The 19126-nt window shown below is 40.9% G+C and overlaps 1 protein-coding gene across 4 annotated transcripts in view; it reads right to left on the bottom strand.

The window, feature by feature from the left end:
* The window catches only part of GLI3 (GLI family zinc finger 3), a 214985-nt gene that overhangs the window by 62795 nt on the left and 133064 nt on the right, over positions 1–19126 (bottom strand). For all 4 annotated transcript variants that reach the window (XM_068156833.1, XM_068156834.1, XM_068156837.1 and 1 more), the window contains 2 exons: positions 7946–8151; positions 2727–2873 (listed from right to left, as the gene is read on the bottom strand). In XM_068156833.1, the coding sequence (XP_068012934.1) occupies positions 2727–2873; positions 7946–8151 (353 nt within the window). The remainder of the gene's footprint in view (positions 1–2726; positions 2874–7945; positions 8152–19126) is intronic.

The following is a 19126-nucleotide window of genomic DNA, read 5'->3' as shown; positions in this document are numbered from 1 at the left end:
TGTATAAACACACAATTAGGAGACAGACTTGCTTCATGAAAGAAGAACAATTCCTTGCTTGTATCTGTTTGGTTGTTGTGTGGAATAAATGAGCAGCAGCCTTTGAGTGAGTTGAGTCAACTTGCTCAGAATTTGACAGCAGATAATAAGGGAAGCTACCAGATAATAAATGAAGCCACCAATTTCTCTTCTGTTTCCTTGAACAAGAAGGGGCAAAGGCAAAAGAGTACCTTAAGATCACCATAAAAAAAAAACAACTAAAGAAAAGATCCAACCAAATGGCAGTGCTTTGCATTGATCACTGTACTTTGTTATTAGATGCAAACATGAGCATTCATATTATTTATTTTCTAAAGGCCTTAATATTGGCTTCCTGCTAATTGTTTTGTTCTCCTTTCTAATCTCAAACTCTGACAAAGACGAAAGGGGTTTTCTTTAGCATGATGAATGATAGGACATTGAGATTTCTACTTAATGACAATTAATTTACTGTATAACCATGCAAGTTAGGATAGTTTTAATTAGTTTTTACAAAGTAAAAGGGTAACTTCATACTCTATTTAGATAAAAGCAGCTATTGCCTGACTAAACACATTCTCATCAAATACAGAAGGTGAGCTGAGTGACCCTACTAGGATTCACTCTTATTTTAATTCTCTATTTACTGTTGAAAAATAACCCATTTGCATAATAGTGCTACACAGATTTTGTCTTTAATTCTGAAATAATCCCTAATTGAAAAGTTGCTGCTATAATGAATCTCAAATGTGTGATCTTAATTTTTTAAAACAAATACAAAACAAATTAAAGAGCATATTTCAAATACACCATAGCTAAAGCTGGTGACAGCAAATAGCCCTGTTAGCCATAGTGTTTAGGCACCTTTTATGAAGGGGCTGAAGTTATGGGCACAGGTTAAAACATTTTCCCTCAAGTAAGAACATTCTTGGGATGCAAAAGCTTGCAGTTCTCTGTGGATTATTGCAGAGTATAGAATTGCTACTAAAACATAAAGGTCCTTTGTGCAAATACCATAATTTATATGAATACTGGAATGCCTTCTGTTTTTGTGAAATTTCTTGCTTACATCTGGGTATCCATATTCCTGTAGAGCGAACAAACTCAATCAAGTCTGCATCCAGTTATGTGGTTTGGTAACGCTACCTACATACATTTAGAAACTCTCTCCAAATAGGAACCAAAAGCATTGGAAGTACAGAATGTATACCCCTCCTCATTGCAGGAGGGTTGGACTAGATGACTTATACAAGTCCCTTCCAACCCAAATTATTCTGTAATTCTATGATCCCTTTACCTCAGTGAAGTTGTGCCCACTCATGCAGGCTGGGAATTTGTTGTTGCAGCTGGAAACTAGCAGCAGATTTACATTACCAGACCAATGCATAACAGAGTTTCCATTCTGCAATATATTACTAATATGCATCAAATGCATTAGCAGTGTACCTTGTTTCTCCCTATTCTTCTCAAAATCCAAATCAAGAAGTATCATATTCCTGAGTTTTCAAGCACTGAACCCTACACATTCAGTTCTGGTTTAAGGACAGACTACTCGTGTGGGTTTATTATGTTTCCAAAGTGGGTTTGAGTTATGCTACATTGCTGTAAGATCACAATGCAATGCTATACTAAAGTAAAATTGCGGTCAAAAAACTTCATTAAAAACTCCTTCACTATCAAGGTGGCAGAATGAAAATAGTTTCCCTGCCCACCTTCACAACTATCTGCCTTGCCTGATTCTTGTAAAAATTGTTGGTCGTTCAGTTACTTCACACTCCCAGGCATGTGCTCTGCAGGAGTAGCTGTCTATTTTCCCATGTGTTCCAGAAGTAAACCTCCCAACTCCCATACTCCTTGAGACCAGCAGCTATGGCATACAGCCAACCGCAGGGAAGAAGAAACTGCACGCTAACAGAGATTTTTAAATGCTGTAGGACAACAAGGTGGTCTAATGCTATTGTACTGCTCTGTACAATACTCAAGCAAGACTCAGCAGTCACCACCTTTTCTTGTCACCACCTTTTATTTCCCTTGTTGGAAGAAGAGAGTACATCTCAAAAGACATGTAATAAGCATCTAATGACTAGAGGGGAGTGCTCTGCATAATCCCTTCTGGCAGCAGCAGTGAGCAGTTTGGAATGGAGTGCTCTTTTTCCTCCTTCACCAGAGAAAGGGAGACAGATCGGAGGTCTGAAAGATGCTGAAGTGTAGAAAGAAGGCTCTTAATAAGGAAAACTAATACATGATCCTTGAGAATTCAGCAAGCTGCTTCATTTTAGAAGTGGTCTTAAAGCCTATCACTCTCTATGATACACAACTTGTAAGAATGGCTACCACCCTCTAAGAAGGAGGGGAGCATGCTTTCTTAAAGGAAAACCAGATGTAAACCTTTTATTAATAGAAAGATCATCAGGGAACTATCCTAATAACGAAATTGAGTTACTGGTTGTGAGTAGAAAAGGACATTTTCTCAAGCCCCACTGGAAATAGAATTTACAACCTGTTTTCAGCAGCAGTCTTGTTCGTCTCCCAACTCACTTGCAAAGTTTACTTCCAGACGTGATGTAACCCTTGTCCCCTAGGCAATCATTGCTTTGGCTCTCCAGCCTCATCTCTCTATCTGTGTGCAGGCCTCCTGGGTCAGACCAGGAATGACCTCTGCAGTTCCCTTTGTAGGACTCTCTGCATTTCTAGAAAACATCACTTACTATCCATGGCGTGAAGATATTCCATGTGAAGAGCACCAGCTCCTGCAGTGGCAGCTGAAGGAATGATGTCTGCATATGGGCTGCGCTGGCCTGCCAACAGAGCCATCTGATGGTAATACTCAGCTGGACTGACGCCAGCGTGTGGAGCTAAAAACACAACATAAAAAGCACCATTAATGATGTAAGATAAACAAGAAGGAAAAGTTTTATCACACTGCTGGTTTCTCTGGCTATTAAACCAGCTTGTTTATTTTTAATGCAATGCAACATCTGCAGAGAACCACCACCAGTCAATACATTCCAACCAAGGGTACTGCAAAGGCACCATTCAAAACCCAGCAAGGCATAAAGTATTAATGAGCCTGGTGATCTCATATTTTTATATTTATTATTAAGTGACCCAAAAAGTGACAGGCTGACAGCAATGGAAACTAACATGATTTATTTAGTGACATAAAAGAGCAGAAAAACCTTTTGAGAGCTTGATTCCCATTTACCTCATTCCTGGCCCAAAGGACTCCGTCTCTAAGGTAACAACTCAGCTGAACGTCCATAAACATTAAAGTTTCTGGAGCCTATGCTTAGAGGACCAGAAGATTTTTACCCACAGGGTCAGTTTGTGTATAAGTTTAGGAGCTAACAAGGGGAAAACACATTTTCAGAACAAATACTAGTTGTTCATGAACAAAAAGGGGCACTTTTTTGGGAGGACAGCTGAAGTCAGTGAACGTAGCCATCCCATCCTTCAAAGTTCATATGGATGTTTACTGAACACATGAACATATCTGCAGAGTGAAAAACACAGGCCAGATGGATTCTACATCCCAACAGTGATGCAGTCATCTGACAATGACTTATGTTATCCTTTCTGTCCTGTAAAGATATACAAACTTTCTGCTCCCCCCCAGTTTTCAAGCGTGCCAACAACTAGTGGTCAAATGCACAAACAAAAAATCCATGTAATTTTAATACTGTCTCATCTCAGCAGGCTTCAGATGCTACAGTAAGTGATGAGTCATTTCATGGGCTTGTGTGAGAAGTACTCATAAAATAAGCTGGGCTCTACCTCCTTGATTTTGACTCCAACTTGTTCTGTGACCAGAGGTGAGCAGCTGCATTCTCTGCTCTTCACTTGTCCCACTTGCAGAACTGTTGAGATTTCTCTACACTCTGATGACTAGAAAATGGTGCATCAATTTGCATAAAACACTTCAAGCTTCTTCAGTTGTTGGGCTACATTCCCATAGATTATTTCTGTATTATTCATATTATTTTAGGAGTTGGTTTGTTGTGGTTTTTTTAACCTCAGCAACTGAAACTTGAGTGGCAACAAAATTTTAAGCTGAAATCCTTTGAATTATGTACTTAACCTGAATATTGTTACTTACACAGAATCATTTAAAAGGGTAATTTATGTTTAGATTACAGAATCAGACCTTAAATTTAATCCTTAGAAACAAAGAATCACCATTTACACTAAAAGGAGGTATCTCCTTATCTCCATTACCTCCAAACTCCACTGCATTGGAGTTTGGAGGGAAGTTTATTCGGCGAGATTCCAAAATGTATAGTTTATTTTCAGCAAAGAAAATGGAAGAATGTGCTTTTGATGTTGTAAAGCTAAACAAAAGCAATTTCAGGAAAGATTCAGAAAAAAAATCAAAGTACATCAAACAGGAATAGGAATGACAGAAAAACGAGCTAAGACAAATTAAATGTTGTTGGCAGTTTTTGCAAATTACAAATTGATTTCTCAACTTAATATATTAAAACCTGCTTCAGCCACAACCACCACCTTCTGTGAAATGGCAAGAAAAACACTCAGGCTGAATTTTACACGAGGAGTAAATCACACTGAAACACTGATTCAAGAAAGTTTACAGTAGTAGGCGACCATCGTATCTTTCCAGACATATTTAAAGCACTTCCTGAGCTTTCTGACATAAGTGTCTGGGTTAACTAACAACAACATTGGCTGCAAACTTTAAAATGAGCTGCTGCAGGAAAGAATGAGCACATAATTGCGTTATTAAACGTTCCATACACTGAGAAATGCTCTGATGCTCTCTAAAGATCATTCTTTACCACCGGCTTAAAACATAAGAAATTAGCCTACTAAATGATGTATTGTATAAAGGGTAAATGAAGGGTAAATGGGAAGGCCCACAGACTTGAATTTTCTCCTGTTTATTGCTGGGGAGCTTCAGCTTTAACCCTGCCTGTTTTTGACAAGGGGAGGCATGTGCTTCTGGACTGTGGGCGCTGCTGAGCTTCGTTTGAGCGCTCTGATCTACACACACCAACGACTCAGTCCTTAGCTATGCCTTGGTCTCTCGGTGTTACTCAGAGGAGTCCCTGGCCACCCTCAGCCCATTGATCCTGCTGGGTAAGATGAAGTGACAAGACAGGAGGCGCTCCACCATTACTGCTGCTGTGGCAGTCATTAATTACAGCCGGCAAGATGTGTAGAGAACGTGAAACTAGCCCTTGTTATGTTATAGATTGTTTTGGCTCCCGACCATCTTTAGATCTGAGTCAACAGACTGAGCCAAATAGTATAGTGACCTAATTATCTAACCGGCCTACAACAGTTAGGGTAACAAGAAAAATCTCACTATCAGTAGAACAACTTTCAAGTTTTCATAGTTCAAATACTACACAACTGAAATCATGGTGTCCACCATATTATCAGCACATTATGTGAATGTACCTATTTAAACTACAGCATGGGTTTATTGCATTCTAGTAGTGACCAAGCCATGACTTGGACCACCTGATCCCAAGAACCCAATAAAGCATTTCACTGTTCTACCTACCACACAACAAACTATGGGTTTTAGAGGATAAATTTAACAGCTTTTCAATAAGCATGCTGTTCTACTGAAATATCCCCAATGCCTCATTCAAGTTACTCTATTTTCACAAAGTACTGCAGAACAAAGTGCTGGGCTGCTCTGCAAAGGTGGTCAAAGCTGAGTTGTGAGCCTAGAGGAAACGTGAAGTAATGTGCATTTGTTTAAAACCCAAAGAAAGAAGCTTAAGCTAGTAAGCTTAGTTTGTACTCATAAAAGGCTATGGTTATGTGTACAGTCTGTGATCCAAGCTCAGGGGATGAGTGTTAAGACAGAGGCTACTCAGCTGACGTGTCCACACCTGAGGGACTGCCATCTGAAAGTCTGTAGATATCCCAGGCACCTACACAAGCCTGGCAGGTAAAAGACAGGCCTTTGAGGCAAACACAACCTCTCTGAAGCAGCAGCTTGAGTTAAGGAAAGGTTTCTAACACCCAACACCTCCACTGAAGAAAGATGACTCTTAGCACTGTGGTAGTTATGACAGAGCTCCAGACTCAGCTGGTAACATCTGAGTGTCGACACCTGGGCAAAGTGAATAGTTCTCTGAGGCTCCACTCCTTGCATCACATAGAACTCACTGTACTATCTAAGAGCAAAACAACACACCAAGTTAAAAGGCAGATTTCTATACTCTAGAGACCTAAATTTAGATGTCTGGAACCAAAATCTAGCCTGATACATCCTAAGTTTCAGAGAGATTACCACTGGCTTGGTGAATATAACAAAGCACCTCTAGGAGATCTCTGCCTTCTGGGGAATCAGCTGGGTGCCAGTTCAGACACCCCAGTGTATCTCAGAGAGCACTATGTGCCCATATCTATTTAAGTGAATTCAGCACTCTGTATCTCAGACCTAGAACCTGCACAGGTTAATGTCACACAGTTGTGTGACAGGTGATTTCCTTCCCTCCTTTCTTTCTAAGGGCAACTGGAGCATAACCTAAGCACAAATTCAATACTGCAGGAATGCGATCTGAAGGGGACTGCAAGAAAGATAACTAAGTGTTCTGTGAATTAACTTTTGTGGAAAGGCCAAATAGACATTGCAAAGGTTTTCCCAATTTATGCTGTTGCATTATAGTTCTACCATATTTATCCTGTATCAAAAGCTCAAAACTTCCCTGAGTCCAAATATGAATTTCTGAGCATTCAAACTATTCCTTCAAATTTATTTATTTTTATTACTTTAGTTAAGATACAAAGGATAGAATTAACAAGGATTTGTACAACATCCAAAGAGCTGCCAGGAAAACCCTATGTGCACGTCATACACCTTGACTGACAATAGGTCATTAAAATTTATTCTCATAAGAATATGTGCCCATAATTAATGGATTAACTGTAAAGGTATATGCTCTTGTAAGTGAAGATTAATTAGTTATCCATTTGGATAGAGTGCACCACTCATTTTTCAAATTCAGCTAAAGGCAGTTTAACTCTGTTTGGTAAGTTTCTGCATACACTAGGAAGAGCCTTCTCCTAGTTCAAGTAACAGTTTCATTATCTTCACTATGTATTTGTTTCCAAACACAATATTTTAGCACTCTTCAGCAAATGCTACAATTTGAAATGTCACATTGCTTGCTCTGTTACTGAAAAACCTACTGCTAACAAGACTGCACCTTTCTGGAAATCTATTCATTGCTCACTTCAGCAAAATACCCATTGAAATGAAAAGGCAATATGCCAGAGTAATGACAAAAGTTCACCTAATCACAGGAGGTCATTTAAACCCAAATAAGCTGGAAAGCAATATCCAGAGTCACACCAAGACCTGATTTCAAGTACGCTGCCCACCATTAAAAGGGGACAGCCTGATCAGCAGCCACTTTTATGTTAGCATCACTTCATTTGACCCTGTACAGGCAAGGGTAAACTGAAATAATTCTACATAACTTGTAACAGAACTATTGATTACTAATGACAAGTCAGTGCATGCTTTACATGATCAGAGAATACTAGTTTAATGAACAAGTCTTTAGCAGGTGAGGAAGTCCATGATGCATACTCCTGAAGAAACTGGCTCAAACCATCAGATTTCTTGGGAGATCAGAATCACAGCCTGGCTCTGCTTCACAAACAAAAGAGATCACAAGAAATACACCACCCCACCCCTCCAGCTTAAATTTTGAATGAGGCAAGACTGCCTTTCCCACCCCCCCACCCTTCTCCCTGAAGTTTCAACATTTCTGAGATGTACAAATGAGCTGTGATCGGCTGATGAAGTATTGAAACATTTATGACATAATGAATATGTCTGACAAACCTGCTGAAGCTGCTTTGAACAAGGGGGAAAAATGTTGACAAGATTAATATAACTTAAGTTGCCACAATGACAGAAAACAGGAAGCCTGTCTTAACCCACCGTCTGTTGGGCTGAGTCCGCGGGCTGCTGAGATCATGGAGAGGGACGGGCTGCTGTGCAGGGACCTGATGTAGTCCATGTAGGGGTTAATGTATGGGTGAGGGGTGCTGAAGGGAGACTCTGAGGTGGCAGCAGGATTTCGGTGAGGTGAAATTCTAAGGAATGGAAGCTCTGAGTATGTCGGGCTACTAGATAAGGCAGAAGGCCTGGAAGACAAAGACAGAAAAACAAACAAAAAGCAGCCAGGTTAGCAATATGATAAATAAAAATACTATAAAGGTAACACATTCATTTCTTGAAGAGTAACAACTGGATTGCACATGCAAGAACTTCCACTAGAGTCAACTGCCTAGAAAGAAAAAGGATAGGAAATTAATTCTTTTATGTATCCATTATTAGGAACATTTCTCTGATCAGTTTTAACATGAGTTTATATTTGAGTTAATCTTTATATTCCTCAATACCCTCTCCCCATGGAGTTCTGCAGAAAATCATTTCAGTTAGTGTGAAACACACACCCTGTAGACCACATACTAATTCTTGGTGCAATACAGAAGACACACTGAGATGCTGAATCATTTACATCTTCAAAACTACAGGGCTGTTGGAAAAAGAGTTTTGAGAGCTACACTGTGCCCTCTTCCTTCATTCACCAGATTGCTGTTCCTGAAAGTGCAAGATTGCATGTTGATACAGAAGTCATTTCAGAAGACCCAAGCTCTGTAAGCCATTAAGACAGATGGGTCTTTTGGAGGACTTTTTATTGTTGATATCCCTTCCCATGAAAGATGCTGAAAACTTGGTGGCAAAGGAAGGAAGATTGCTGCCTACCTTTGTTTTTAGCATGGCACCAGAGACTTCAACAAGACCACACTGATGAACTACCTCTTTCTCACAAAGTGAGAACTGTGGTGCCTTCTTGGGCTATGAAGTTGTGATGAACCATGGCTGAAAGCTGAGTTCACAGCTGACAAAAGATAGCTAACCTACTGTAACCCTCCCCATCACCCTACACTGTTGACATGACAGCATCCGGGCTCTCTGTAGGGACCTTCATCTCACAACATCCCGCCTCCAAAGGCACTGGAAAGAGGCCAAAATTTCATCAGAAGGGGCTGGAGTGCCTGCCCTTGCCAACCTGCTCTTTGGCAAAAGACAATGATTAAGCCTGTCATGCATTTGCTGTAGTCCAACTGGCTGACCTGAACTAAATGCCTTTTTGTCCCTGTTTTTCCAATTAATTTAGCATTTATACAGCACAGACACAGGCAGCAGCTGTGAGAGCAGTGAGGGCAGCCTGTTCCTTTGATGCTGCTGGCTTACAAAGAATAATAAAACAAGAAATATTTTTTTTCCTTTAACATATACATACCATGATCAATGGAGATAGTTGTCATCACCTAAAAGGCCAAGAGAATGTAATCTTACATAGGAGCCAATTCAGCCCTGCCATCAGTGTGGAAATGCTAGAGCATGAGTGGAAGAGAGATCAAAGTTACGCATTCCTAATACAGCATCAGCTTCCCTGCCACAAAATCCATGAGGGTATGTAAAATGTAGGGAATAAAGTGTTTTAGTTTGTGCATTTCTTCCTTTTTTTCCCCCTTCCCTGTTGGCATTTGTGTGTTTCCTGCCCTTCCTAGGCTTTCTGCAAGGTAAACCAGTTGAGCCTTGCCACATGAAATGACTTCCTAGCTCCAAAGTTGGTCAAAGAGCTGCATTTGTTCTCTGCTGGCAGCAGGTACCAGCAGGACAACAGTGACTGGCACCTGAGCAGGTGACCCACATAAAGCCCAGTCATTCACTGGTACACCTTCACTGTATCTAAAACACACTGAGAACCTGATACCACAAGCTGCTTTCCACCACTGTGCCAAACAAGCATCTCCTTTCCTCAGAGCACTTTTTCTCTGCACACTTCTGAAGCACCTTTCTTTTACTGTGGAAATTCAGCTTTACTCTTGTTGGTACTGTGAAACCCAACCAGCCATCAAACATTTTCTACCTCATGGTTCCCTTTCAGGCTGAGTGTGGAAGGCAGAAGCCTTGAAACTCATGGTGATGTACGAAGTAAAAATACCATAGCTGGGTATCACATTACATTTCCCACCCTGGCAGTGAGGAAAATACAGTACAGCAAATGTAATACAAAAGTAAGAAATAAATTCAATTTGGATATCATTTTACAAGTAATTTTTTCTAATGTGATCTCAACTCAGAAATAGACAGAAACCCGAAGAGTATGCAAGGAAGCAGGAGCCCTGGCCTTATCTGCTGCTTCTCCAACAGGACATTGTTTAATAAGCTTGGTGAGTTCTGCCTCGGCTCTGAGGCTACTTTGTGGGATGCAATGAAGCTTCAGCATGAGAAAAAGCAGGGACACTTGGAGTGACACTGCTTGAAACTTTATACCTCAATGTAAACTATGGGAAGGCAGAACTTGCTCTGCATCCTCTCCTACAGAGTTTTTCCAACAACATAGTGCCCTAAGGCTTCTTTCAGAGAGAGGAGTGAAACAGATGCACTCTCTTTTCTGAGTCAGAACCTATGGGTCTGCTCCCAGAAATCCTGCAAAGTCAACTCAAATTTAGCACAAATTCTATCACACTTACAGTGCTTGTTTGAAGTTGGAGGTCTCCAGATTTGGGAGTAGAAGAGATCCTATGGCTGTGTTTTATCACTGCAATCTTTATCCCAGCGCACTAGGCTGATTCTAATATTCTCCCAGTAACCTTGATTACATCTACACCCTTGATGCAAAAGAGAAGCAGCAGAACCTGGTCTCAGCTGTGAAGGCATTTCCTTTCTGTCCACACTACCTTCCTGCTCACCCCTAAGATGCCAAAATACTAATCACTAATCTGGAAAATCTCACCTACTCATCAGGAGAATAGCGCTCACATGCAAGGCAGTTGAGATCAGCATAAGGGCAAACAGGTGTGTTTGTTCCTCCTCCTTGATGAATGCTGGAAAGGTGTCTGCACAGTCTTGAAAACTTCCACAGTCACACCAGCTCAGCAGCTGCCAGCAGCATCACATGTATGGCAAATCACAAAATGCCTGAAGCCACTTTTAATTCTCATGCTTTTCCTGAAAGTGTCTGAAGCACAGGTGAGCTGCACTGCACATTTCAGTTATTACTCTTGAAAAGGGTGTCTCATTTTGGTTTGCTTCTTAAAGCTGCAACAGCTGAAGTCTGCACAAGACTGACCAGCAGCAGGTTTGGATTTTAACTGCCACAAAGACTGAACAAAGTCTTAATTCTTTCTTAGCCCATGCAGTCCTAGCTTTTAAGTGGGGAAAAGAGGATCCTGGCAATTTGAGAAAGGATGCAGCCAGCATAAATGAGCTACACATAGTCCAAAGTGTTCTGCATGCACTTGAAAGGATCACAGTTTTCTTCCATCAGCAGAGAGAATGGGGGTAGTTGGACTCATCCCACGCCTTTAGAATGTCTTTTGTACCTCTAAGCATTAGCCAGTCTTACAATAAAAAAAAAATAAGGTGTTCCAAACTCAAGTGGGAAGCCTACTCCATTCTTTGGTAATAAGAGAGTGGCTAACTCGTGCAGGTGAAGTACTGCAGTCTGACTCTGACTAGAGGCAAAAAATCCCAGATAGGTAAGCAAGCACAAAGCTTGTTGACTTCAGCCACCCTCTTTTCATAATGCCATACTGAAAGGGCCCAGAAGCATAATTCCCAGTCTCTGCCCATGTTCCTGGTGTGGTACTGTGAGGTGTGACAGCCACCAGATCAGCTCCAGATACTAGGCTGGAGCAGTCACAGCATTTCCTACCTTACCTCATTTTCCCTTTTTAACTTGCATCCTTTCTCTCACCTACATTCCTGAATTGCTCCTGTGGCACATGACAGAAGGAATGTACAGGTGGGAATATACAATCCCTTAAATCCTATACATTTAAAAAACCAAAATATTTGGTGATTTTGAGACTGACAAATGAAGACTGACAAAGATATTAACTCCAAGCTAAAAGACCTTTAACTGTTCACCCCCTTCCAAACTAACTCACCTAGTTTTATCATTCATGTACACCTACTGAAGAGAAAGGCAGAGGAGCAGCCCAAAGTATCATGAAGCCAGCTTACATGGGTTTACACTTGTAATTGAGTAAGGGTGGTTAGTACAGGAATTGAAGGAGGGAAAGGATGGGAAGAAAAGAGACCCAGTTCACGGCACTGGGGTGCACCAAGAGCCTGTTGCTCCCTAAAGGAAAGCATGCCAGGAAACAGGGTTAACACCAGCAAAGACAATGCACTCCATGCCACCAGATTGCAGGTACATGACCAGAGCCAGGTGGTGATGACAGGGTCCGTTATGAGTCTTTGACAAGGGAAAGTGACAAACCAGGTCTGGGCAGCCTGTCAAGTGCAGAAGAAAGGACAAGAGGCAAGCTGCACTGCGTCTCTGAGGGGTCCAAAGTGGAAGACGGCTATCTACAGTGCAGATACTGAGCTCAGCCAAGAGCAGGATCAGAGATGAGCATTACCTAACAAAATAGCTCAGGCAGAGACTAAAGGGCCCAGGTGAGCTTAAAAGGGGTGTGGGTGGATGTCCTAGGCAAGGCTGTTCAAGGCAATTATGCCCTATTAGTGGCCTCAGGATCCTCACACCGGGATTTTTTGGAGTCCCTAAATTGCTCTAAAACATGGCAGAACATCAGTACAGTGAACAATGTCCCTGCTCTCTTGCAGCTGTGAGAAATGCAGTGAGCCCTGGTGGTACCTCCACGCCAGTCAGAGAGCACCCTTCCCTAGCAGTGGTTTCTAGCAGCAGACGTAAAGCCACTCAGCCAGCCACAAAGGTCTGTGTCACAGGAAAATCTGGATGGAAACTCAGAGGTTGGTTCAGTGTTAAGAGAAGTAATCTGTCACAAATGGTTCCCAAGTAGCTTTAAGCTGTGCTTGGGCAAAAACCTCATCTAAGCACAACCTATCTTAAAAATAAATAAATAATAAAATCATGGAGATTTAAACATTCCCTGATTTGAAAGGAAACTGTAACTTCAGGACTGGAAATTTTAATGCCAAGTTATGTCCTGATAAATTTTTAAATGGCTCTTTTATGAAACTGTTGAAAAATACATTTATATTGAAAACAGCAAGTGATCCTTAACTATAACATTGTAAATATGACACAGAGCTGAGGTTACAGATGGAACAATAATCTATCTCACAGAACAAAGCTTGTCAACGAAGTGGGATGAAATACTGTAACATAATCTAATTTATTATTGCCTTTTCATCCATCTTGCTATATTATGAAAGTGTCAAAGTTCAAACCTTGATATTTAATCATTTAACAGCACGTTAGTCAATGCAGGAGCAAGCACTGATGGCATTGCCCTCATACCAATGATATCCATACTGTTCTCTGATACCTGTTCAACTCAGCCCTGCCTGGAGAACTGAAGAATGTTAAATTCATTAAACTACCTATGATCCTTTTCTTTCTTCTTCTGTTTTTTTTTAAACCCTTCTCCTTTCAATATTCTTCTGATACCTATCCCCAAAACATTAACTCTCTTATTTCTAGTAGCTCCTGAAAGATGAACAAATAATAAGGACTTTCTTCTTATGTAGTGACTGCTGTTTTAAAGTACATGGCTCAGTTTCTTTGGCAGTATCTCCTGTGTTAAATGAGTATTGTTTGTTTAATGCCATAGCTGCTTGTACAGACTGACCCTTCAGCACCAGCAGGCAACAACTGCTTAATAAAAGGCTTTTATATTAAGAAAGCTGAGCTGTTAAGAAAGTAATGCTTGATCTTGAAAATACAAGTGAGATCAATTCCAAGTTGTGATTAGCCCAAATGATGAAGTTACTCCTCATTGTTACGATCACATAAGTGGTTGTAGGTGCTCAATGAATCAGGCTCAGGCAGCTAACTATATGCGTAAATTATATATAAAAATTAGAAAGTCAAATAGTCATTTTGCTTCTCAAAATCTTTAGTGCTTATTCAACCCTATACAAGCTGCAACCATTAGGAAACTGTTCAATGAATTTAATTGATAAAATCATGGGTATGGTCTTCATAAGCACAAAGTCCTGACCCAATTCTGCTCTCCCCAGAACCATCAGTAAAGTTTCCACTGACTTCAATGCAAAGAGAGTGAGGCCAGCACTGAGTATTCTTAAAATGCAATTTCCATGGCACCTTTTCTCTTTGCACTTCTAACTGAACCAGTAAATGCATAGTATGGTAATATTTTAATATTTAACTTCTCTTCAGAAATCATGTCTTCAAATAGGCAATTCACTCCTCTGAAATAATTTGTTGCCTCAAAGTTGTTCTATTGAATTCTTGGTCTCAGGAATACTAAGCAAATGATTTTGAACATTTAAAGAATTAAGAGATAATTGAATACAAGAAAATGTTAGAGGATACTTCACACCAAAGAGCTCAAGTGCTATAAAGAAGTTAAGCACTGCTAACTGTAATTTGTTAGTGGTTCAAAGAAGAAGAGGGAAAATAAGAACATGCCCTAATACAGGAAAGAACCTTGATTTCCTATATCCCTTTCCCTGTTCCAATGCCCAGTCAATATTCTCTTTACTTTTCCTCCAAAATTCAGACTGGTACTGTAGTCAGTGCCAGGACATCACAGAATTGGATTGGGCAGCAAAGTTCCATTCAGTAGATCTACAAACAAATCACTAACAGGTCAGTGCCTGTGTAGTTTAGGCATAAGAGAAACTAGAGCTCTGGTTTGTTTTCCATCAGCTATGTGCTGTGCCACCTTGGACAAGTTTGTTGACTTCCTAATCCACTGTTTCCTCATCTGTAGAACTGTGGTAACGCACTCAGACTGTTCAGTATCTACAGTGGAAAGGTCAGGCCAGGAGATCCTGTGCTATTAATATCTTCCTCACTGAGGCAAGGAAAATGCCTTACAAAATATATGCAGTTCTGGATTACAAATAACCTCACATTGGCTTAAAACAAAATGTTTCTGTCTCATAAAGTTAAAAGCACCGCTAGAGGGAAAAGGAGACACAAGTGACTGCACAAGAGATGTTCATGGTACTGGAAATCATGCATGACAATTAGCTGATGAGCCACAGCAAAAGAATATTACTCTGGTTCCCCTTTCCTTCTTTGGGAAGTGCTAACATTCTGTAGTTACAGTTAAAAATTGGCCACATTAATCAAGGCACTAAATCCTTAGTGACTGTGTTCCTATTTTTCAGCCGACGGACTGCCTGAACACAGGTCCAGCTTTTTTAAAAACACCCTCTGCTACCTGTAATACGTCACAAATAACCCAACCAGCAGCTTGAGGAGTCCCTCAAGAAGAGTGTACACTTTAAAAAGCAATGAGTACACATTCTGTTACTTAGTGTTTTGTTTACCTAAGATCAGCTGCTACACCAATGACCTTCACCCCACAGCAACACCTGTACTGACCACAGTGAGAAACTGCTGCTCCAGATGCCACTGAATCGAGGTATATTAGTTTCATTACCCAAGTCTTGACATGTGTTCCCTAAATTTGTATGCAGAAATGGTTTTGACCGATTTTTAAAAAGATTTCTTTATGCAAAACCCAAATAAAACCATACACTGACCCCCAGTATTTCTCCAAGCCAAGCCCAGGCTTCTTGCTCTCCTCCTCACACAACGCTAATTCCCCTGTAAAGACCTGTCTCTTCTTTTCCTCTTCTTTCCACTCTGCCACCAACCACTCTCACTGCCTCCCAAGACTCCTCCAAAACATTGTCCAGCTTGCCTATCTTTCCTTCAAACTCTTCTCAGGAATGCTGCAAATAAATCTTTGGCTAAATGAGGATTACATGGATTTACTTGGCAGTTTATTTGCTTGTACAAAGAGTGCAAACACACAAAAATGTGACCAGCTCTAACCACTCCCTTCAAATGCCCCTTGCCTTTTAGGTTTCTAGGAGATGTCCTCTTGTAAATTCTGTAGCAGCTATGCAAGCTGCTTCTACAACTACCCAGCTGGTGACCCTCTGCTAACAGAGGCTTCTCTGCCTCTGACCACTTCAGTGCCCAGTTTTGGTGAGCCAGAGTGCAAATGGGGCAAAGGCACATCTCATGACCCTGCTGAGGAACAAGGGACAATCTTCAGGGTGAGGTAAACAGCTGGGGCTGGTAACCCCTGGGACTAGGGGAGCTGACTCACCAGGGTTTTGCTTGCCAAAGCTCTTCCTGGCAGAGCTCCTTGTATTTGCACAACACTCAGCAGAACTCGGATCCTACGTCTTGCTGCTGGACACTGCAGCAATGTAAACAGCAAATAAAAGTAATGCTATGATTTCCATTGCTCGCTTCTGCTACAGCCTTTGCTCCCTTCTGCAAACCGTAAGTAGAGTAAGACCCTACACCTAAGCTTAGCGCTAGTACAATTTTCCTCTACTGCCTTCAGCTGGTTCCAGTTTATTATTGTCTCCTGGTCATTTATGTGTTAAGGACAATGTATCAATGCATTTGATGCAGAACTCCTCATCACAGATATAAAACAATATATGGAATAAGCCTTGGAAAAGCATTGTTAGACTGCCATGGACCTCCACATACCATTCCCTCTTCAAACTATGCTGCAGCACAAAATGCAGCAAGAACATCTAAAAAGTCTAGTGCAACCTCATTATATGCTGTCAATAACAGAGCGGACAGTAAAATTACCAAATTACCAACTGCATTCCTACAGCAAACTTCCCCACTCTGCAGTTCCCTTTTGATGCTCTTGAGGTGGTCTCATTTGCCACTCAAATGTTAGCCAGCTCTCGTTACTGGCAGGGCCTGCCATCTCTTAAAGTGTGTAACCACAGCAGCACCACCATATAAAGATGTGGACATATATAAGTCCTGACGACATTCACCTACCCCTTGCTTCCTTCCCTTTCCCCTCCCTCTCCTCCTGCAAAAGAGAGGGTCAAAGGAGTGTCAGAAGCTTTCTCACACTTAATGCTGTTAAGTCAGCTAATTGAATAAACATTTGTTTAACATTTGCTCCTATTTCTCTAATGCACTGTGAGAATGAGAAGAATTTTATTCGCCTTGTCCCCCATCCTCCCCCTTCCTTAGGAGTGCCACTAGCTGTTATCACAGTGACTAATGTGCTGTATGTGGCCATTATAGTCTTCAACTCTGAAATTACACCCAGGATGAACGATAGGCTCTGCCTGTATGCTGATTGGAGTTGGATGATGATTGATTAGAAGAAAGTCAGACTATGTAGCCATGCAAAAAGAACTGCACTAAGCCACAACCTTAAACACTAAAGAGTGTTTCACCAGTGGCTTCAGAGCTATTAGGTGTTTTCATAGAAATAACATTTCTCACATCCAGGTTTGCACATTTTATCTTTATTCTTTCAAATCCTGAAATTGCTTGGATAAGGGGGTTTTATATATATATATATATATTTATTTATACACATTTCTAAGAGTAGCCTGAACTTTTAGGGGAAATTGAAGAGGCTTTGTGTCAAGTACAGCTAAATCCAGCCTTTCTATATCAAACCTCTGCTAGAAAATTACTGTGCAGATGATAAGGCTGAAAGATATAATAAAAAGTGACTCTACTCAATTTACACTGCAATATTGGTATGACTGAATATTTTTCATTCAGGTGACTGATAAAATCACTAAAGTGTATTGCAGATAAATAAAGGAGGCTTCTGTCAAGAATAAACACCATTAATCATGAAGTCTCACCCTCTGAGTGGCTCTGCTATGCAACTGCACAAATGCACCATCACAAGTGGCATGTGACCCACTGCCTTCTTTCTTCCCCTGGCTCCCTGGTGACGCTGTCTTCTTAGGAAACTTTTTTCCCCCTGCCTTTACAACATTTCGAAGCCCTGTAATATCTTTTCTATTTGAGTTTATGCCTGACTGCAACTGAAATCTGAATTTCAGTGACGATACACTCGTCTAAAACTTGGTCCCATGAGACAAAGTGAACCAATGCAGACTGTGATCACATTGCTTCATTTCCAGCATTACAGTGAGAAGCATTTAAACTGATGAGGATGAGGTCTTCAAAACTCTAAAGCTGAAACAGGAAAATTGTATCACCTTCCCCAAGCCCTCTGTCCTTTTTCTCCTCAAATAACATTTTCTTACTGGTTTTATTACTTAGATTCACTGTTTCCAAATAGGTGCTGAGTTTCTTTTTAAACAGATGAATCTGACATTTCTCAGCAGCACAAATCTTCCTGAGCAGATTTGATGGGTTTCCTTTCAAAAAGCAACTTCCATGCTAAAACTGAACATGTGCTGAGACTTATCCAGCAAAAGCACAGTCACACAGAAAGAAAACCAGACAACTTAAGCAACCTTTTTGTAACCTGTTTTAAAGCAAGTGATGATTCAATAGTGGCCATGTTATTAAGCCAGAATGAAGCAGTGCCCTACACACTAATGAGGTTAAAAAATGTAGTTAGGTCTTCAAGTTAAAGGCACTTAGCAAGCAGTTTGCTCGGCAAAGACCAAGTGTGTGTTGGAGCAGAGGACTAATCACACAGGCAGAAATCAAATCGACTGGAAGAATTAGGAGACTTGCGGCCCCGAGGAATGTAATTCATGCAGAAAAGCAGTTGTCAGAGCCAGGCCAGGGAACTGTGTGGGAAGAAAGCAAAATAAACAGCTCAACAAAGAAAACAAAGACACTCAAATAGTGGCTTTTCTAATGCTTGAGTACACTGAAACTTCAGTGGGAGCATATGACAAAAGCCTCATCAAAGATGACCTCTATACAAGCAATACATTGGTGAATGGTGCACTGGTTCAAAAACGTTCAGAAAATGCCTGGAGATCTTTAAAAAAAATACCCTTGAAGTCGTTAGGCACAAAGGATAAAGTGCAGATACCGATGTGTGCGCAGCACAGAGAAGAAAGCAAACATCCAAACAGTGCAAAGCTAAGAGAGCTGAAATGGTTTCTACAATGACTCCTGATTTCACTGTCTACCATTCACAGATCAGAAGAGAACGCAGCCTGATGCAAGACTTCTGCTGATGTGCAGCAATATTCCCCTTGGAAAACTGGCAGCACTAATTGGGATCCCCTTCTGCAGCATGTGGACCAGATTACTGCATTCACTTAGAGGATTACCTGACCAGAAAGATCTTAAGGCTGGTTCTCTATCTCAACAAACCTCACGTGACATCATCAGGAAGTTTTTCTTGTGAT

Source organism: Melanerpes formicivorus, unplaced genomic scaffold, assembly GCF_026170545.1.
Source record: "Melanerpes formicivorus ecotype bairdi unplaced genomic scaffold, bMelFor1.0.p_v2 SCAF_35, whole genome shotgun sequence".
Lineage (NCBI taxonomy): Eukaryota > Metazoa > Chordata > Aves > Piciformes > Picidae > Melanerpes > Melanerpes formicivorus.
The sequence above is the reverse complement of the archived record's forward strand: the minus strand, read 5'-3'. Positions and strand labels throughout refer to the sequence as shown.